General features: G+C 36.2%; 1 protein-coding gene across 1 annotated transcript; it reads left to right on the forward strand.

The window, feature by feature from the left end:
- Nucleotides 1–416: 416 nt before the first annotated feature.
- Nucleotides 417–11,957, forward strand: LUM (lumican). The gene is made up of 3 exons (XM_082057900.1): nt 417–630; nt 3,754–4,650; nt 11,049–11,957. The coding sequence occupies exons 2-3, from the start codon at nt 3,774–3,776 to the stop codon at nt 11,201–11,203; spliced, it is 1,032 nt and encodes a 343-aa protein (XP_081914026.1). The 5' UTR covers nt 417–630; nt 3,754–3,773; the 3' UTR covers nt 11,204–11,957.
- Nucleotides 11,958–23,007: the final 11,050 nt, after the last annotated feature.

Consider the following 23,007-nt stretch of genomic DNA (forward strand, 5'->3'; position numbering starts at 1 on the left):
AACTCAGTATTTAATGTTGCAGAAAAGGTTATAATTCAAAGACAGTCCTGCACCTTTAGTTCTGATCCTCAAGCTAAAACTTTCTTTTACTGTGGACATAAGATAGTTAAAACGGCAGAAAAATGAATGAGTCAGTTGGCTAAAGAAGCAGAGCAGCATTGAGGTCTGAGCACTATTTGTTAGCTCATGTCTAGCAGTATAAAATAAGTTGGAAAACAAAAGTCTGTTTGCAATTTATTTTATAATCTAAAAAGTTTTCCCTCTAAAACACAAAAATTCCTTGTATAAGGCTATGGCTAGTGGTCTAAACTTTCTCAGATTTGTGAAACACTGATCGTTCTCTCATCCCACAGGAGTAACAGATGGGTTGTCCTTGTACATAATATGGTATCCACCTGCACTTCATTAGAGAGCTGCATTTTTGTACATGCCACACCACAAGATCACCATGATGACATAGCAGCTTCAGAGAACAGCGTGACTAGGGCTTTTTTTTTTTTTTTTTCCCTTGTAACACAGAAGATCTGGCAGACTTTTACCTCCTGACACTGTTTACAGCATATATTGGTTGATACAGTCCCTTATTGCATCTGCTCTGGGAATTAAGGAAAGCAACTTCAAGGCAGTAAGGTAAGTGTTGCTGCATGTTTTAACCAAAATGTTCAGCTATTTAAATGTAGCTGTAATGGGAATGTGAAAACATGTCAGAATAAGTTTGCCAATTTGTAAATTGAACACAAATCAACAGTTGCTTAGTGGACTCGCTTTCTCAGTTTCCTTAAAACAACCTCACATATTTTGTGCATCAGTGTTGCACTTATTTACAGTCTGTTTTCTTCTACTTCAAAAGAAGAGTTGATATACAGTACAAAGAAATTTGTAAGACTACTCACTGCTTACTTATTCATTCATATCTGTTAGTAAGAACTCCACAAACTCCATTTGTTAAATCATTTTCCTTCATTTTACAAATAAGACAAGGTATTCTGCTATTTAAATAATTAAGTAAACAATTAGAGGAAAATTATAGGTATTTTGAAAATTTTAGTTAATTTTAAAGCACACTTTAAAGATACTATTGAATCTCAAAATTAAATCTTTTGAAAACTCTGTAAGATGTTATGTGGCAGAATTAAGGTATATTTTGTTTAAGACTGATTGACTGATAAAATTCTATTTATTTTATTTCACAAGGACTTTAGAATTAAGGCAGTACAGACTAGCTCGACAATAGTTTGGATACTTTGTCTACTGTACTGTAGTAAGCATTATTCCAAAATTGTGGATTTGCTATTTAGTATGTTTTGGCAAGATGCCTGAACAACTTCATAAATATTTTCACAGGTATTTTACACCATAACTAGTTAGAACAAAACCAGGCAATTTGTTCAAGCATGCTTATGTTATAAATTTCTAAGAATGTATTCTGATTTTATCTTTTGGATTCATACAGTTCAGTGTAACAAATAAGCACGTGTACATGATGTATTTACCTTTTACACTTCTGACAGAGAAACATTTAGATACATGAATGAGAAATCCATAATTAAAACAAGTTAGCTGCATTACATGTGTATTTTACTGTACTATTTTCTGTCACACACATCCACACATGCCTCTGTACTACAGAACTGTCACCTACATTTTAAAATGTTGTTAATAAAATAATTCAAATCACTTGCTACCTAACTTTTTAAATTACTTCCAGGGTTTTGCAAAGCAGTTAAACATTTTATATTATTTAAAAGATCTCTCAGCCTATGATATTAATAATAAAATTCAGCATTACAAGCATAATTTGAAACAAGAAGAATAGTAAAATTTGAATTTAAAATAGGATGTTTATCCTACTTTATCAGTTAAACTATAAAATTATGCATATGTATAAAAATGTCACTGTAAGGCCAAATAGTGTTGTCCAAGAAGTTCATTACACTGTCTTATACTTTGAATACAGAAGCAGTTAGTCTCCCATCCTTAATGTCTTGTACTTTAATAGGACCAGATTTTGAGCTGAATTGTGTCACTGTACTGTCTGCTTTCAGAGGAGCTGTACTTATTTATACCAGCAGGGGACTGTAGGTTGAGTTTTCATGTTCTCATGCAGTAATGAAGGACAAAGGAAATTACACCAATAACTCATATTTCAATGATTACTTTATTCTTTAGTTTGTAGTTAGGTAAATGTGATGGGACCAACACCATGGAAAGGATATACAATCCTCTTCCTTTTTCAGGGGACAGCAGCTTAATATCTAGAAGGGGGACTTTACAGGTGATTGACTGGGGATAACATGAAAACATTTTCAGAAAATTCTTTGTGCTGCATTGCATGAGATCAATAGGACCTGCCTAGAGGTACATTAGTTGAGATTATTACATGACAAGAATGTGATGTATCTTTTATCAAGTCAATAAAATCAAGGGAATTTATAATTAGGTACGACTTTCTAGCTATGGCCCTGCATTTTAACACTAAGTACTCTGTGTAACACTAAACAAAGCCAAAAGCAAGACTAACTTACTCGACTGGAAGATTGCCCAGATCTCAGATCAATGTCTGGTGGTGTGTTTACAGGCTTCACATACTTTCTCAGATTACTTGAGAACAAGAACTTTCTAAGGATTTTCTTAATCATCTCACTGTCTGAAAGTAGCTGAGTATGCCTAGCCTTGCTTTTTGCTGGTGAAAATCAAAGCTCACTGACTTCAGTGATGCTAGACCCACTTTTCCAACACATTGTCTACCTAGATAGTAAGAAATAATAGCAAAGTACTTATCTTTACAGATTAGCATCTTGTGGAGTAGCTGACAAGAAAGGTATGCCCTTACAAAGTAGAGGTGAGACCACTCATATTGGATCACAGCAAAACATCCCCAAGGACACTAAATGTCCTGTTGCTACATGTGGACTGGAAGACCAACTATGTGAAGCCAGTGCTTTATTGTTCTGTTGATTTAGAATGGTCATATAATGTAATCAACACATTTATTGTTATACATAGCATTTGCAAGAACATTTGCACTATCTGAAATTCAGTCATTTCAGATCCACTGTAGACCCATATTAGATAGAGTATACTCATGCACATAGATGCAGTGCTGCTTGTTTGATATGACCAGGAGACTCTGCTATGTATTTCTATTAGTTTGTTTTTCAGGTGAATATGAAACTTAGTGGACCATACTTTACTGGATATAATCCATGAAAAGAAGATATTTCAAGTTACAGACATCTTAACAACACACTATACACATTATCCTCAGTTTGTAACTTCCCTGGGTCTTTCAAACTTCAGTCAATTTGCCACGTTATTTTTATATGAGGGAATTAATTACATTAGGAATGCTTGATATAATTTAAATTGCTGAAATGCCTCTGAACATGGCCTTCAGCAAAACTGAAAACTCCACTGTGCCAAGTTTAAAAAATTTGGACTTTATTATCCTTCTTGTGACTTAATGAATGAATGCAGGAAGATGTAAAGAAAGTTTTATTTACAACAGCAGAATGGCCTGCAATTTTGCATCACAAAGGCAGATTATAGCAAGACAGGGACTTTACATTTATAGCAACAACAATGCAATGCTAAAAAACTAATATTTTTTTTAGATTAATTAAGAAAATATGATTAATGTAGCATATATAATTAATGTTTTTAATTATAAAATTTATGTGGTAAAATTTCACATCTTGCTGAAGGAGAGAAAAAAGTCAAAGTTATAACTTTTTATTCCCTTTTACCTTACAGGGACGAGACGTATTGTAAAGATGGCTTTAAACTCCCTACCTGTCTTTCTGTTATTGATTAGTGGCATTTTTTGCCAATATTACTATGGTCCTGAAGATGATTACGGTTATGATCCTTTTGGGCCATCCTCAGCAGTCTGTGCCCCAGAATGTAATTGTCCACTAAGCTACCCTACTGCCATGTATTGTGACAATCTAAAACTGAAAACCATTCCAATTGTACCGAGTGGAATAAAATACCTTTATCTTCGAAACAATATGATTGAGGGTATTGAAGAGAATACATTTGATAATGTAACAGACCTACAGTGGCTGATCCTAGATCACAATCATTTGGAAAATTCAAAAATTAAGGGAAGAGTCTTCTCTAAACTAAAGAATCTGAAGAAACTTCACATTAACTACAACAATTTGACTGAAGCTGTTGGACCACTCCCCAAAACTCTGGATGACCTGCAATTAAGTCACAACAAGATCACAAAAGTCAATCCTGGTGCACTTGAGGGCCTTGTGAATCTGACTGTCATTCACCTCCAGAACAACCAGTTGAAAGCAGATTCTATTTCTGGGGCTTTTAAAGGTCTGAATTCACTTCTGTATCTTGACTTAAGCTTCAATCGACTCACAAAGCTACCAACAGGACTGCCTCACTCCTTACTCATGCTGTATTTTGATAATAACCAGATCTCCAATGTTCCTGATGAGTACTTCCAAGGTTTTAAAGCCCTGCAATATTTACGTTTATCCCACAATAAATTAACAGATTCTGGAATACCAGGCAATGCCTTCAATATCACATCACTGGTTGAGTTGGATCTCTCCTTCAATCAGCTGAAGAGCATTCCAATCGTCAGTGAGAACCTCGAAAACTTCTACCTCCAAGTCAACAAAATTAACAGTGAGTTACATTGGTGTATTTCTATTAACATTTACCACAGTCTAGACACTGATGGTCAATGCAAACATCTGAAAAGGTAGATCAATCAGTCTGAAGAAATAGTATTGTTTGGACTTTTAGCACACTGACATTTATCTGACTGTTGCCCACATTAATGTTAAAAGACAGATATCTGATGCTACTCAAATTAAGTTTTAAGAGATTAATTTCTGTTCCCATAATAATGTGGGTATTCTTGCTTAACTTCTCATCTCATGTAAACTGGAGTAACTCCATAGAAGCCAATTGAGTTGTTCTGTACAACCGAGGGAAAAACAGTGGCAAAAGTTTGATCAGTGTGGAAGATGTTCAGAATTCTTAAGTCAGCAAAAAGAGACAGATATCAGGTGAGGATCTGACTATGGTTTGTGTAACCTTTCGGCAGGCTGGTAGTGAGACACACTGAAAAAGATATGACAAAGTAGCTGCTTTTTCCTCTTTCCTCTCTTTTCTCATGCAGTATCTCTTCAAACCCATCTTGAAATCCAAAGAGTTGCCCTGGTCATTTTTTCTTTTCATTCATACTTCCCACATGGTATGATCAAGTGGCAAGCTTGTCTCCATTCAATCATGATTTGAAAAAATCTTCCTTCTGAAGTTGATAAATGTCATACCTTGCATGAGATCACGGAGGTTTCTCCTGAGACAGGGCTTTTACAAGACTATCCTAATCCTGGGGTGGGAAGGAGGTGTTGGAGACCTGGAGAGGCCTCACCATCATGTCAGAAGCTCTCCAGCTGCACCTCTGGCAGTGGTGGTCCCTGATGGAGAGGCAGATCTGTCAAACATAACAGTGTTTCTACAGGACAACTTATATAATATTGCTAGCTAGCATAAAGTAAACCATAAAATCCTCTCTTCTGTTTGCCTGCTTGTATCCATCAGGGGTTTAGGATATCAACGTTAGTTATTCCATACAAGGGTAACTCCATACAGATGTAGCTTTTCAAGGCAAATATTTTAGCGAAGATCTCACCAGACAGAGGGCAAGACCTTTTGAAATGTTTTGTATTTACTATGCTTTATGTTTTCCTCAATGTTATGATTTTTTTTTTTCCTGTTATATCTTAGTTCCTTGTCTTGATGAGGGAAAACAAGGACTTAATGCTTCCCACCTGAGGCACCAGATACAGTGACCTTTAGAACTTTATCACATACTCTCTCTCTCCTAAAAGAGCTAACAAAGATGATGATTAATTTCTCGTGGGATATATGAGGCAATTTTCAGTGCTTAGAGTGGTTGTTCTGAGCCTTCCGCAAGATGCTCAGGTACTGAATTTGCTTTCCATTCACATTTTCCCAGACTTCTGAGTCAAGGACTGTGACAACAATTTGATTTTGCAATGAAAGCTTTATTTCCATAGTACTGGTCAGCAGCAGAGGGCATTGGTGTGAGGAGTGGATGTGCATTGGCTACTGATGCACTGTCATGGCTACCAAATGGACTGATGCATGAGAACTCTGTTTTCATAGAATCAAATAATGGCTTGTGTTGGAAGAGACCTTCAGAGGTCATGTAGTCCACCCCCCCTGAAACAAGCAGGGACATCTTTGACTAGATCAGGTTGCTAAGCGCGCTGTGCAATATGGCCTTCAATATCTCCAGGGATGAGGCATCTACCACCTCCCTGGGCAATTTGTTCCAGTGTTTCACCACTCTCACTGTAAAAAATTTCCTTCTCGTGTCTAGCCTGAATCTCCCCTCCTTTAGTTTAAAATCATTACCCCTTGTCCTATCACAACAGGCTCTACTAAAAAGTCTGGCCCTACCTTTCTTCTAGGCCCCTTTTAAGTACTGAAAGGCCACAATAAGGTCTCCCTAGAGCCTTCTCTTCTCCAGGCTGAACAATCAATTCATATTTGTCTAAGAAAGAATAATATAGTTCCAACCCTTTTGATATTACTAGAAAGAAAGGAAAGGGTGAGTGTCACAAGGATGGAGCCAGGCTCTTCTCGGAGACAACCAATGGTAGGACAAGAGGTAATGGGTTCAAACTGGAACACAAGAGGTTCCACTTGAATTTTAGAAGAAAGTTCTTCTCAGTGAGGGTGACAGAGCACTGGAACAGGCTGCCCAGGGAGGTCATGGAGTCTCCTACTCTAGAGACATTCAAAACCCGCCTGGACACATTCCTGTGTAACCTCATCTAGGTGTTCCTGCTCTGGCAGGGGGAGTGGACTAGATGATTTTTTGAGGTCACTTCCAATCCCTGACATTTTGTGATTCTGTGATTCTGTGAAATATTTCTCTAAATTATTTTCCATGAGTTCCATCCTGGGCTTGCTACAGTCATTATGCATTGCCATACATTTAAAAAAAAAAAAAAAAAAAAAAAAGCTGTTTGAGAAATACCACCATTTGAGTGATTTTGAGTTTTTGATCAGGAGTTGATGAATAGACACATAAATTGTAACAGAATTGGCTTCATTTCGATATGTTCTCTCTTCATCTATGATGTGAAAAACAGTGGGTAAAGTGGATAGGAAACTGGAATGAAGACAAATTCAGAGTAACTGCCCTGATCTCTAACTCATAAATTGAAGAACATCCACTATATTGAACGTATATTCCATCTGCTGTACTTGATGCTGGTTAGATCTCCAAGCTCACATAGGATCATGGAAAGCTTATAAAAGCCTTTGCTTTCTCCATACCTCAAATGTAAACTGTAACTTCTAAGCTGAAGCTTCTTTGTAAAGTATTTGTCATTGCTATTAATTTCAGGGTGGAATTTTCTGTTTAATAACAGCAGTTGTTTGCTACCATGGTTTAAGGTACCATTAGGTGTTCATATATACACAAACACTTGTTTTACAGACTACTTAAGGCAAAAAGAAACTCTGCAGAATGAAAAAAGTGCAGGAATCAAAGAGGTTCAGTGATATAAGAAGAGGGTCCAAGGCTGGACTTCTCCGTAATTCATTTGTACTTGTAAAGGATTAAGGAGACAGTTGTTGCTTCTACATGAAACCCCAGCAAGAAGATACCATGTGAGAAGAGTATAACAAGGAGGAATCTGAAAATGTTTCAGAGAACAGTTAAGGGGCCACATATTCTCTTCAAGTCCATCAGCTGCACCTGTACCTGTACCATAATTGTATTTATTCTAAACAGAGTTTAAGGATTTTTTGCAGTTGCCTGTGAAGAAATGACTCACATATGGTTACTGTGGGACCACAGACCAGCGTGGACGATTACAGGATTTCAGATCCCATTAGGATTTCCCACTCCACTGCCTTCTTGAACAAGAAAGCTTTGTGCATAGTTAATCTTTGTCTCTTCTACAGGATGCTTACGCCCCTGATGTACAGGGGATATACTCTCATCTAGAATATAGTAAAAGATAATTCTATCTAAAAAATAGGTGTTTCTATGCTCCAATTTTACTCTATATGTATAGGAGAAGAGGAGGAGCAGACATGCCTGGTCCTGATTTTTATTTTTTAACTCCCAGGTGTTTCAAATTTTTGGATAGTATGTGAGAGTTTCAGAATTTCTTATGGTGACAGACACTTTTAGTGAGAAAATAAGCATTGAGATGAAAATCTAATTTTCAGCCAATCCTTACTCTCCTAGCGTCTGGCTCATGCAGGCATTCTGTGTTGGGAATATATGAATGCCAGACCAGTGGCAAAAATCCAGGTACTCTGCCTCTGAACCTAAGTATTATAAATTCAGGAGGACGTTATAACACCTGCAACATTAATAAAGAAGTAAGCTACTGACATTTTATGCAACAGCAGTCTAGTCTCACTGTAGCTCCCATACAGATCATATAAGTAACAGCACAACAAGTGCATTCACAAGACCCACTTATCTTATTTTCTGCTAGTGGAGAGTGAAATTAGAAAACATTTTTAACGTGCTTCTAACAACTGATAATTAGATGAACTGTATAAAAAAAAAATAATAATACGCAAATCTAAACAGTGTGCCTCAAATACTGGACCCAAATCCCACTGAATTCCATTACAGAACTCTTTGTCCTCCTGTGAGGACAAGATCTGCGTCAGCTTCCAAAGTGGTTTACGTCTCATAAGTAGTCAGCACAGATTAATATTATGTTAACACAGACAAATTTTGTGTTTTAGAAGCATGAAGTTTATGTCCTTTGAGTAGTTAAACATCTACTTGATTTGTATAAACAAATATTTTTTTGCAACCAAATGATAGCATTTATGTTCAAAAGTAACAATAAGGAAATAAAAAACCCCTACATTTAGAAAGTTTTAAAATCTCTGCCTTCAACAAAAATATACTTACCATGCTGTTCATGAATAACAAGAAAATGGAAAAAAAAATCTATATTAGAATTCATGTTTAATTTTTACAAATTAAACTCAAACTTCCTTCAGAAAACTGGACCTATATAGTTAATGGTAAAGCCTGCAGGCCAAGCAAATGAATTCAAAGTCTCAGGAAATTATGTTTTCATTCAGCAAAATTCCACACAGATCTAGTCCCATAAACGTCTCTCAGGTTATATGATCATAACTCACAATCATGAGTTCACTTCAGCTGGTATATTCTGAATTGAAAGAGTATCAGAATTGTTCTGCAGTCTTAAAATTATACTATATTGCAATATTGACTGCCCAAGAAATGTGTCATTAATGTTGCATTTTATCTCTCACCCTTCCAAAAGAAGGCTGTACAATATAGAAAAATCTAGGAAATTGGTTTGATTTACTTTAATCAAATTGGTGACCAAAATTTAACATTTGAAATACATTTCCTTAATCCCTACTCTAAACAAACTATTTTGTGCAAGATACACAAATCTTAACCTATTCAACACCATATCTCTTTGTCCAAAAAATTACCTAAGCACTGATGTTTTAAAGAGCTGCCTCTACAGATGGGTGCACATTTATACTTACTTTACACAAGCTGTGTTTCATCAATGATATCAAATTATTGTAATGCTGATCTGAAAGAATCCAACTGAAGTTAAAGTGGAAATACGGAACATACTTCCTCCACTTTCTTTAGCACTACATCATGATGTAGGTCATCACATTTTCTTAGAACTGTCAAATAGTCATGCAGAAAAGAAATATAAGGTGGTTTCAGAAGTCCATTAATTACCTGATTGGTAGTTAAAATGACATCCAATATGGAGAACACTACTTCGGTTTCTCAGAAGTTGTAAGAGCTAGTCCTTTGCGACATAAAAACAACAGAAGACATGAATTTTTTTCTGCGTGCTGGTGAATGATTTCTTTGAAGGAGTCCTTTTAAAATATTTTCTATGAGAATTCAATTGGTGATGATGGTCTGAAGAAAAACAAGACTCTCAGACTGCTTCTGTAGTTTCAATGGAGCTTTTCATTAGACTAATCCTCTGTCTGACTCAAAGGAAACACAGGTGAGAATGAAGGACCATCTTTGCAGAATTACACAATGTGGTATGCAGGTGACATCGGGTTTATTCACATGCATTCTTGAGAATAGATATTTTCTTCATGATAGAGGTGTATAATACATATGTGAGTGTGCTTATGTATACTGGGCACAGATTTTATCTGCTTCCTGTAATTTATATCTTGCAGTTAATATTGCTCATAAGAAAGAACACATAATTTTCCACTCAAGACTGATCTGATGTTATGTGAACCAAATAATATTTCAGCTGAATAGAGGCTGTATATATCATGATATATACATTAAAATAAATATAAATATTTTATAAATATTTAGTTTCGCCACCTAATCCTGCTGCCTTTGAAAGATTCAACTATACAACTCAAATGCAAAACTCCTTCCCAACTCCAGCCCCAAAACTCATTTTGAAAATAGTAAATTAAAATGATACATCCAAAATAATATTTGGCACAGACACTCATTTGGACTGCCTGTTCTTAAGGGTAAGGTCATATCATGGATTCAGTTTCTCTGGAAACTTCTTCCTTCCTTCACTATCTTACGTAGCACTGTTTTTCCATTCCATCATGATGTACTTAGCATGACTGTGTCCTCATTCTGCATCTCCAGTTTTAGCGAAGATTCATTTTTTTCCTTTTTTTCTAAATGCCAGATTAGGCCCCTATATAAAACCCAACATTTTAAAAATCAAATGAATACTGGGAGCATATAGCCCTGGAAAAACTCAGTCTTGAAATTCTCAACATCTCACACATAATGGAAGGAACCTCACCTAACACAAGCCCCTGAAGTTTCAGGAAACTCATGGGGAATTGTATCAGTGGATATGCAAATTATTGAAAATAGTATAATAAATTTAAGGTTATGATTTCCAAATAAAATAAATAGGGGGAAAAAAAAGAAAATAAAAGTAATTGTTTTGTCGTATTAGTTTCACCTATTCACTCTTTCATTCATGTTCACTTTGTTCCAGAGTTCCCCTTGAGCAGCTTCTGTAAGGTTGTTGGGCCAACGACCTATTCCAAGATCACACATTTGCGCCTGGATGGAAACAATCTCACTCGGGCTGACCTGCCACAGGAGATGTACAACTGCCTTCGGGTGGCTGCTGAGATTTCACTGGAGTGAGATACCTGAGAGCATCCAGTTCCCTTCTAGGGGCAGTAACTACAAGAATTACATCATGATAGCTCTTTAAAATTAGGATGTGCCTTTTAAAAAGTGTCAATCTGCATATTATCCATTCTGTTTGTTAATATTTAGCATGCACTTGGCAACCTTAAGGAAATGCGTGCATATTTTTACAAATGGTTGTATTTAGAAAGCACAAGAATGATCAAATGTCATGCAAAATACACCTTCATCTAGCTAGGTAAGTTTATGAAAAACATTCAACTTCATATAAATCCATGTCCATGCATGCAACACAGGCCAGCTGGTACCAGACTTCCATGGAAGTCAGACGGGTTACATCAGAGTGCTGAGCAGTATGGGTTAGTCTGTATAAATACAAGATTTCTCTCCAAGGAATCCAACTCTCCTCATTATTCATGCCTTTTTCATATTGTTATCAATTATGAAGTAGAAAATGATTTAACAATCTAAGAACAAATTAAAATGTAAGAAAATATGTTTTCAGAGCCTGTTACGTTATTAAATTAAAGGAATATGTGAAGGACAACAGGGAAATAGCATTTTTCAGGTTAAAAAATTTTTTACTCTTCTTTTTGTCATACTTTCTTTTAAACTTTAATGGTAAGATTTTTATCCATTGCTGGTATAATTGTTCTTTCAAAATAAGTCATATATACAAGTATTTTTATTCAATTACTTGCATGCTACTTTTAACCAGATTGTAGAAAATAAAACATAGCAAATAGTATTTTTGTGTCCATATTGTTGTCAACTATGTTTCAGTCTTTTATATATTGAAAAAAAAAAAACCCTTCAGGTTAAGACAAGATCATCTAAGCTATTCTATTATAATTAAAATTTATTGTAAGGTTAAATAAACTGTTTTCTCTACTTTCAAGTATCAATATGTTTGTAAACATAAACCTTAATGTACTCCACTGCATTTGGGTTGGCCATTAAGTCGATGGCTTATGGAGTTTCCAGTATGGGAGTTACATCACTATGCAGTAGTGCAAATTAATTTCTCAGAATTGTCACAGAACAGTTAAATCTCTCAGAAGCCACAGGCAATGAGTAAAATACAGCCGTAGCTACTCATGATAGAGAGAGGGTAGTATATTCTATCTGAGAATGAATAGTCCAAATATTGTTAGCATCCTGAAATACATACTGAAATAAAAGTTTTAGTAACTGAGAGTCATAAATGACCTGCTTACAAACACAGATCATCCCATGGGTACTATTTGCTTTTCAACTACCAGACTATTAAACACCCAAAAAGAAACTCTTCTGGTTTCTATAGCAAAAGCAGAAATTATCACCTCTGGGGGACAAAAAAAAAAATAAAAAAAGAGGAAAAAAAAAAAAAAAAAAGAAACCAAACAAAAACCCCCACCACAAACACACACAGACATAAATGACACCAAAAAAATTTAGTCAGTACATTATCAATTCCAGATGTTAAGAATCAATACACAATTCAAGAAAAAAAATGGGGCTAAAACAAAAGGAGAGATGTAGGAGTCAACAGAAATCTCTCCCTGCTCATTTTTGTCATTTTGGAATTTGTAAGTGTTATTTCTTTTTATCTACTTACAGGAAGGATTAAAAGTACTTTTTGTTACAAGTAACCTAGAATTGTTTTAGAGGAATAATACCTAAAGCTGGGGTTTTCTGAACACATGATAGTGGGAATCACTATGGAATATCACCTAGGCATTATAACATAGGAGAATAAGAAAGAAGTGCATGCAAACTGACCCCAAAGAACAGAAGAAGATATCAGAAACACCATTCAACCATTTCCAGAGAGATTTTGACCCTACCATCCCCTTCACAGGAAAACAGAGTAAACACAAAGACCTCTAGAGCAAAAACTGATACTGAAATGTTTCACTACATGGCTGGGATCTAACAAACAGGACAGAAATGTGTTCTTCTTTTCAGTTTGTTTTAGTAAACCAGTTATCTTTATGCAATATACAACAGTATGAACAGTGAGAATGAGATCAGTTCACCTCAGGATAGATTAAAACCTGTTGAGGAGACTACTTTCTGCATATAGATACATTGCAAATAAAGCATCCACAGATGTTCACAAGGCATTTTGAAGTTCTCTTCAAGGCATACAGCAGAAGGAAGCCCTCTCTCAAAGTAGCAAACAATACCAATGACTTCTCTCGGAAGCTGAGGAACCTTTACCTTGCAGTGAGCACTTGGAAAACTAAGAGAAAATGGCATTTGGCGGTACATTTTTACCTTGAACAACTATTTTCCCATGGTTCAGAAATTCCCAATTAGTCATGGAGAGACAACATTGCACAGCTTGCTCTTCATGCTATCTGCGAAAAAACTAGAAAATGAGGTCCCTCTGTTAAAGGAGAAATGGGACACTGCATCTTTTTGCTTTCATATTGTGGGACACAGTAGCACAGACTCACTATAAAGACTGTTTAAGTTCCCAGTAACTACATATCTTGCAGAAACAGACAGGCAACAATATAGATATACCTTAGTTCTCAGTTTATAAAATCTACATGAATTGTTTCCTAGGCACGAGGCAGAAATGTAGGTGTTTGGGAATACTTAACAGAGCTAGAGCCTTGAAAACTGAGTCATTGTAACTTGTAATTTCTGACCTCCTTGGAAGACAAGGTGATGGATCTTGGTTATAAAACCCTCAGCATTGTGGATACTGAGAAACATGATGCATATATCCCTGTTCCCACCTAACCTGTTCACGTTATAGAATACTTATGTGTACAGGTGGAAACATGGCACTTAAAAGTATGCAGACATTAACAAACAATAACACAGCTGCAGTTGTATGGAGACAGCAGAGTGGGTAAATTAGCCTGAACTAGACTCTGTTTAGGGCTACGTAATATGCAGCCTTCAGTATAGCTATACAATTTACTTACAATACGTGTCCCTCCATCTTTCAGATCAAAATGGATAAATTCGTCATGTGAATTTTTTTATGCATGACTTTATGAAAAGCAAGATCTTTTGGAAATACATGCATTTGAAAGCAGACGTAAAAATGAAAGTTTGCTACTAATGTCATGAAAAACAATATTAAAATAACATTATACAAATCAACAGACAAAAAACTTACTTGTGAAATCACAGGAACTGGGCTACAAGTATGTTATGCAGTTGTTCACAAACATAGTCACCTTTCAAATAAGCAAGTTTTGTCTCATTTAAAAGGCATTTTTCATATTAGATTAGATCAGAGAAGTTCTCTAGAAGGAACAGGCAGTGAATCATGTTAATTTCTGGACATACACTGGAAGCATAAATCCTACATGTCCTCTACTGCTTTATAGAGACCACCATAGTCAGATGGATCAAGAAAGGAGTTAGCAGTGGTTGATTACAGCTGTCCTATTGCAAGGAACCTGGTGGGGTCCCATCCCTACTCACAACCCCCCAGTTTTACTGAAAGGGAGGGAATAAATAGTTAGTTGCTTAGCATAAACCAGTTTTGCAAAATGGAAACAAGAAGGCAAAGTGTCATTAAGAAAGTCTGTCTGAATTGTTATTTGTACAGTTGCAGCAAGTATAAAGACAGTACAGACTGTGCAGTTAATATAAAGCAAAATGAAGTTCAGTGGAGAGCCACTAAGATGGAAGGCTGCAAAGAGAACTTCCCTCAGTCTTCTCTATTCCAGGCTATGCCAAGTCACTTCCCTTAGCCTCTCTGAATATACCATGTGCCTCAGTCCCATGATTTATTGCAGTCTACCACTGCCTAAAAGGGCGCTGTAGAAAAGGGCCAGATTCAGCAGTGCACAATGAAAGGACAAGAAGGCAAAGGAAAAGTTCCAAAAAGAGAAGTTATTCACAATGAGCATGTAACACACTGGCACAAATTGACCACAGAGGCTGTGGGCTTTCCATTCTTGAAGATGTACAGAACTCGTATGGGTAGTGCCCTAAGGAGCTGATCTGTCTTTGAAGTTAGTCTTATTTTTAGAAGGAGGTTGAACTAAGTGACCTTCAGATGTTCCTTCAAACTTATTTATAATTTCTCTGAATCTGTGGTTCTAAGAATGCTAGTAACCAACAGGGGAAAATATCAATTAAAATAACCAGCTCAACAGCTGAAGAGTTTTGCATTAAATTCAAGAGGAAAATTTATTGTTTCGGGTTCCAGTCCATAATTCAGACTCCCATGATACTCACAAAATCATAACTTAGCTAACATTAGGATATAGATTCCATAGGTAAAAATTGTGGAAACTTTCCTTCAGTGCCCAGATGTCTGCAGCTGCTTTTTGTAAATCGCTCCCATTCTGACACTTGTGAGCTACTGAGTGCTGACAGTGAAGTCAGAGATCCATCCCATCTAACTCTCCAATGTGGGACAGCACAGTGAAATAATCTATGAGCTACTATCCCAGTGGACAGTGTTCACGGAGGACAGTTTGGTTCTGAACATTTTTGCAGATTTAGAAACTGGATAAAAGACTCTCAGTCTGTAAGAAAATAAATTAATCATTAGGTTATGTAGCTTTCACAGATATATATCTCTTAAATATTTTCTGTGTAGTGTGAAAAGTTCCACATTAGTTAGCACAGAGAAAGACAAGGAGTGCTAACTCTGTACTTTAGGACACCACCTCGAATGTAGGAATGTCAGGTTCAAGTGCTTTTTATACCTTTTATAGTATTTCACCAGTGTAGGTGGGAAAAATTGCCTGAATACTTTCTGACACCTTGCAAGTGTTTCTTTTTGTTCCCCAAGGGACAGGCGTGAATGTTGGTGATAGAAAGCAAACTAAGTCTGGCATACCAATGTGAACTGTAGCACATTTCTTTGTCAGAAAAACAAACAAACAAACAAACAAACAAAAAACCAAAAAAATCCCTAGCTACTTAATACAGAATTTGCTGACTTCATCAAACATTCAAAACCTCATACATCTCATATCATTTGAGGAGCTGCTTTCTAGATCCACCTCTGCACATAGCTGCACTTCCTGCAAGGCAAGTAATATGCATTTTCTAAACAGATAGATGGGTTCCTTGCTGGGATTGATGCACAAGCACTCAGCAGAGAAAGATACTAGTATATCACTGACCTGGAAAGCCTCCATGTCAGGAGTTCCACGCTAGTATGGAGGTTGCTGTCCCTATATCTTTCCTACTGTAGGACAGTGAGTTCTTGTCTTGCTTGGTTAGCACAAGGCTTTATAGATATAGAGGTGACTGAGTTAACATGTAGGCTTTGGACATGCAAAGAGAATGGGTTGTTAGATTTAACTATATGGCCAGCTACACTGTGAAAAAGAGCATTTTTTATCTTTATCTCTTGTCTGCTAGCATGGGGTAAAGCACAGAAGACAGCAGTGTTATCTGGTTAACCTGACTAGAGCACACATTACAAAAACTACAAAAAACTTTCAAATATGTTGAATAATATCTGTAAAAATATAGTTATATTGAAGACAAGGCTTTTACTGGAACATTCATAAGACTTGAGACAGAAGTACTGGCAGTCTTTAAATATTTCGTACCTTATAAACCAAATTATTAGTAAGCTGTCTACAAGATAAACAAGGACAAGTGCTGTCTTTCGAAATTCCTGTTTTCATCAACTTTCCAGTTGTGCATTGTGTGCATCTGCCATCCCCCTTACTCTGCAGATTGTTTTTCAAACTAGATAAACAAATGTTTCCTGAACTTCACATTCAGACTTCATCATTACAACCATTTTGCTGCCAAAAAAAACACCAGTAAGACTAATAAGTTCTCCAAATTGTGTGCAATGTTAGATAGATTTCAAGAAGAGCTTGTGATTTCATGTGTAAAAATGAGATGGTTTTATTCAGGTTTCTAAGCTTGAATAAGAAAAGTCTTCCTCTGCAGTACTTTCATTCCCACTCTAGGTTTGAAAGGATGACAGGTATGTTGTTCCTAAGGAAAACCACAGCCCTGAGATGAAGTGTATCTTATACACAGAATGCAGAAAGCAACTAGGCATTTACCTCTGATATTCACCGTAGACACCATGATGAGTGGGGAATCATCTCAGATAAGAGTAGGCAATGCTGGAGCACAACCCTGACTGTTTAGGGCCTCTGGAGTCCTGCAACATGCTTAGAGAGTGATGGATGAATGAATTCTCCCTAGAGATGGGTTCCAGTGCTGTGTTCAAAGAAAAAGGTGCTGTCAGCCCCAAAATGCTGGGTGTTGAGGACTTTCATCTATAGCAGAAAGACTTAGTTTCAACATGTTCCATCTGAGAGGATAATTAGTGACTGGAGTATTCATGGTGAATGAGTTTCTAGCTTCAGCTCAGGACTCTACAACAAAACTTGAATGCTTTGGGAAATGCCAACTCTCAAAAATTATGGCCAACATAGTTTAAGAAAAAAAAAAATCACATATTCTGATGTTTAATTTCAGTACTTCCCAAGGGTATCTGCATTAAAAATTAGACCAAAAAATGCTACAATTAATGGAAAACAAAATAAGGGCTGAGCTTTCATATAGCTTATGCCATTTGGCTTTTCTCTTTAAATATTAAAAAAACACCTGAATCTTCAATTTCTCATCTGGCAGAATCACTATAGCAGAGTTTTATTATAAGGAGGGTAAAATACTTCTTTCACTAGGTTGTGGGAATACTCTTTTACGAAACCCTTGTCATTTATTTTAGAAGACAGATCTTTCTATAAGTCTAAGATTCTTGGAATTCATTATCCTATTGTGAGAATCCAAAATGAAGAAGTAGTCAGATATTTTTGGACTTCTTTAACAACAGAACAAAATCAGACAACAAAAGTAACACCTCACAGCTTGTTTTCACTATCTTTATGATAGAACTTTTAATCTATGGTTTACTTTTCAAAACTGCAAATTTACAGAATGGGCATCAGATGACTAATTCATGTTTTAATTGACTATTGGTTGTTTGGAAAAGATTAATCATCTAAATAGCCACATGCAGGCCCAAGAACTCAATGCATATGTGTGACTGATAACTGCACTTTAAATATCTAATTAATATCTAATTAATATCTATTTAATATCTAATATCTAATTTAAAATGCATTTAGCAGATATGATTGTACATCTAGCATTTTAAACATCAGATCCTTGGGCAGGACAGATTTGTTTCAGTGTTGAAGTTGCTGGAAGTATGAAAAGAATTTAAGATAAGAGATTCACAGCCACATTTACATAATAGGTAAAATAAATCTAGTTAGCCAAGATAAAGAGCAGATCTTGGCATTGTGCTGTGGAGACATGACGGTGTCTCTGTGGTAAAGAGATCAAAATAAAGAGGAAAAGGGAACAGCCAGCCAAAAAATTCCTTAATGAAGCATATTCAGGGGAGGACTATGTTTCCCATGAGCCCTTTTCCATAGTTATTCTGTTCTGAAATGTGTTGCTCTGCAAGGATCTCTTTAAGCGCAGTTCTCATTGTGGTTTTTTTTTACAAGGGAGTGACGGTGTATAGAAAGTAAACAGCTAATATGCTGTCTCTGGACTTTAAGAATAGGAGCTCATCTTCCTAAATCCTATGTAAAAAAGGGGGTCAGTTGAATTTTACATTTCACATATTAAGCCACCCTAACTATTTTCCAGGGTTCCTTTAAACAACATCTCCTAATCTAACCTCAAAGCTCCCCAGGTAGACTCCCTATACTTCAGCTGCCTGCATATGCACAGAAATGACAATTTAAATAGATGCAATTTCTCCCACTAGGAGATCTAGGCAGGCAATTCTAGGCTTCTAGGAGAGGTGCAGCATTCCTGCTTCTAAGTTTGTCATGTTGTTTTGTTTTGTTTTGTTTTGCACCAGAAATGATGTAGAGTAAAATGCATCCGTAAGAGCGGAGTCTGGAACATCTGTGCTGGCCCCTTTGATCTGTCTGCACTGTCCCTTGGGCTGACCTGAAGGGCTCACTCATCTGCTTTGTTTTAGACTCTTTGGTCTTGCCGACCTTTTGTATCTCATTTAAAAGGAGTAGTATGTATTATTAGTTGGGATATATCACTGACTTGTGATCAGGAATCTCTTTGGAAACAAAAGTTTTGTCCTTCTGACTCTGGGTAAAACTCAGAGCTTCCTATTCTCAAGCAGCAATGCAAAAAAAAGAAAAGAAAAAAAGAGAGAGAGATCACCACTACATGCCAGTCTTCAGAAGTAAAAGAGGCAGGCTGAACTCTGAATAAATGTACACATCTGCCATAACTAGTCTGCATGACTGTCTGGACCTACCAGTAGAGTAAATGGTGAAGGGCACTTAAACAGGACTTACCCTCTTCTCCAGATTTTGAAGCATGAGCTTTTCTCTAGTCATTATGAAGGGAATTTAAGACCATGTTTCAGTTAAACTGGGTGTTCTTTGGAGCCAGGTACCCTGCATTTTAGTAAAGTAGTACCCAAATAAGGCACACTGGATTGCAGCCGTTGCTAAATGGAGCAATACACAGGGCTAATGAATTGGCTCTGCTTGCAGTACACTCCTGGGTTTGCTGGTGATGAACTATACACATGCTTGATGTTTAACAGACCTTGTTTCATATTAAATCTGAGACATATGGCAGCCATTACTGAAAGAAAGCAATGCATTTTTCACTGTCAGCAACTTCGATGCTGAAACAGAACAACAGAACAACAGCACTCCCAGTTGTCCATGTCTCCTCCCAATGGGTCTTTCAATTTTTTTAGCTTTCCTAGTGTTTCTTAAGTGTGTGAGCTGTTCTAGTCTCAAGCATGTGTATCACTCTACCCAAGGAGATGTTACTACCCTCTGTGCTTGTTGGTGCTCCTCACTTTTTTTGTTTGTTCGCTTGTTTGTTTGTTTTTTTAAATAGGGAGTCTCTTATTACATTGATTAACAATGTGGATTGTCAGGAGACATATGGAGCAAAAATCCTGTAATAGCTTAAGACATCTTCGTCAAACTAGAATACTCCCAACAGTACCTTTCAAAAGGTCTCAAATATTCACAGAATGGGCATTCACAGTATTTTTACTGTAGTAATTTTTCCACATAATTTTATTGTCATGCAAACAGCTTGCATACTGTTACTTTTTAGGAGATTGTTTATGATCTCAGGAACATTTGGTGTTTCACTGATATTTGCCTTTTCTCAGCTTCACAAGTTTAAAATGACCTCATTAACATAAAATTCTTAGCCCACTTTTACTGAAAATAAGGTCCTGGAAAGTGTCTCAGGTTGGATACTCAAAACAAAAAGCTTCCCAAACCATTAGTCATTTTTTAAAATCTTGGCCATGGTCTTTTATTAGTCTGTAAAACTCTATCACCGCATATTGCACCCTTTAAATAATAAATAGGAATACCAGATGATGGAGAACAAAACAAATGCATGATGGAGAATATGTGCACAATCTTGAAGGTTTCATGGGAATTAGGCCTTTCTGCAAAGTCTGCTTGGGCAACCAAGCAATCACTTGTTCCTGAAGAGACAAGTAAAAAAATTTTGAGTACACATGAGAATATATATTGCAGTCATCACACTCTTTCTTCCTGATTTTGAGGACATTTCTTGTCATTTTTTTCTGCTCTTTGCATTAGAAGAAGTGAAAATTCCTGTTATGGAGAAAGTCTTAGCAAATGTTTTTGCTGTTGTCTTCTCCTAGTGAAGAACTGCTACTTTGAATGGGATGGCAGCATACATTTGGATAAAGATGAAATACCTGGCCTCTAAATCCACAAAGGGACACTGTGACATGCCTTTCCCTCACTGAACAATGGTTCATACAAACAGTCCCATTCCCACAAGGTAAGCAGCAAGCCTCTCTGCCTGTGACTTCTGTGACAATACATGATGAACATCTGTACACAATTAGCAGGTTAAAGGGTAAATTCAGACCCCCATGAATCATAAGATAAATCAATCTTTCTTTTTTGTTAAACGTGCAACATGTGGCAACTTGCATTTAAGTGTGTCACAACAGATATCTGCCACCAGGACTCACTATTTTAAACCCTTCAGTATAACATTCATGAAGGTCTCAGCTCATTCATTAATGGTGAATGGACCTCTGCATCTCCATGTCCTCTCTATACACTCTGTGAAGATTTTAGCACACATGCAAAACAGTTTTCTGTTGTGCTGCCTGACTTTTATAAGAATCATAGATGCACTTTTTATGGTAAGACCTCCTTAAATTACTCACAACTGAATACACAACTACTTTAACCTTCATATAGTGGTGCCTCTGCCTCTCCCTATCTCAGACTCCAGCTGACAAACCTCCTCAACACTAGTGCATGGTACCCTGTCTACTGCAAAAGGTCAAAGGAAACATTTTAAGGCCCAAGTGTTTAAAGTGACACTCAAAATGAAAAGGTTTATACATTACATCTAATGTTTGTGCTTGTAATTAAGACACCTGCTTAAATTTAGAATCGTTATTTTTAGGTAGAGATGTAAATTAATTTCATCTAATTCAAACTTTTGAAATATTCAGCTTAGCATGCATGAATAAATCAATTTGATACCCGGCTTATAAGAAAGCCCAAATAATTTCTAAGAGATGTTGAAGGGTCTGGAGTTCTAGCAGAGTGAAACACTTAAGAATTTATTTTATTTTATTTTGAAGCACATATATAAGCCATGCAAAATTACTGGTAGTAAGGATGTATTTTTTCCTAAATGAAAAACAAGCTAGTACAAAAATATACTTATGCAAAAATATTTATGACATATTTAATATTAACCTTGCTGAAGTCAGTGAAGGTTGCCCATGTACTTAACGGTTGCTTTTCTTTTTTTTTTTTCTTATTACTTTTTGTCTACTCCTAAACTTCTTTTGAGGCATTCTTAGTTCAGGCAGCAAAGTATTAAACATTGTGAAGTAAGTTGTTAGAGATTTTATTGCTAAATAAATTGGATTAAACTGAATTAAAATAATTATAGAAATAAGTTTTAAAATGAATATAAACTCATAAGAAGGTACCAGGATATATTTTATGTTTTCAGTATTTTCATTAGCTTTTTCCTTAACATAATTTTGCCATTGTTCTGGCTTTGAAGGTGGCTAGTTTTCCTGATATTGTGTGGTTACTTTAAGGTTGGACAAAAAAAAAAAAACAAACAAAACCAAAAAAACAAAACCCCCAAAAACACTTCATGTGAGAAATATGTGTCTATGATGGGATAGCAAATTGGCCTGAAACAGTTTACTTTAGATCAACGATAAGAAAATTAATTAGTGACTTGATAATTAAAACCAGACCTCACTACAGGAGGCACTGAAGAATATAACTTTGTAGAAATATATGTAAATATCTCTCTGAACAAAAAAAAAGTATGCTTTAATATTTAAAAAATGGAAATATGTTATTAAAAAATTCTTAGCAAATTCTTTTGCTATCTTTTCCTAATCAAGAATTATGTCTCTAAATAGCATGGCAGCATCTGCATTTGATAAAAATCAAATAAAATATTTCCGTAGAAACAGATGGCACTGTTTTTAATTCTTTGTGGCCAGTTCAGGTATTATGAGAATGAGTTATGATGTAAGCGAGCTTTGCGTATAAAGTATCTTCTGACAAAATTTTGAATAAAGGTACATTTTGTGTTACCTGTTTCATCTAGACCAGTTCTTCTCATCTGCTAAAACATAAAACTCAAATGCCTTCAGCTCTGTGGCTGCTTGATATTATAGCCAGGATTTCCTGTCTTTTCCTGCCTAGGTGCTGAGGTGCCTTAGTTATTTTAGGGGTTAAAAGCTGTAGCCACTGATGCGTATATATTAGGCTGTATTCATAGAACACAGCTTGTAGCCTGACTCAAGCTAT

The sequence above is a fragment of the Streptopelia decaocto genome (assembly GCF_964273445.1).
Source record: "Streptopelia decaocto genome assembly, chromosome: 1".
NCBI lineage: Eukaryota > Metazoa > Chordata > Aves > Columbiformes > Columbidae > Streptopelia > Streptopelia decaocto.

What these genes read in the sequence shown, in the direction of transcription:
- LUM (XM_082057900.1), top strand. Translation starts at nt 3,774, where the DNA reads ATGGCTTTAAACTCCCTACCTGTCTTTCTGTTATTGATTAGTGGCATT. An exon ending in CCAAGTCAACAAAATTAACA is followed by an intron (nt 4,651 to 11,048) that starts GTGAGTTACATT and finishes ACTTTGTTCCAG; the next exon opens with AGTTCCCCTTGAGCAGCTTC.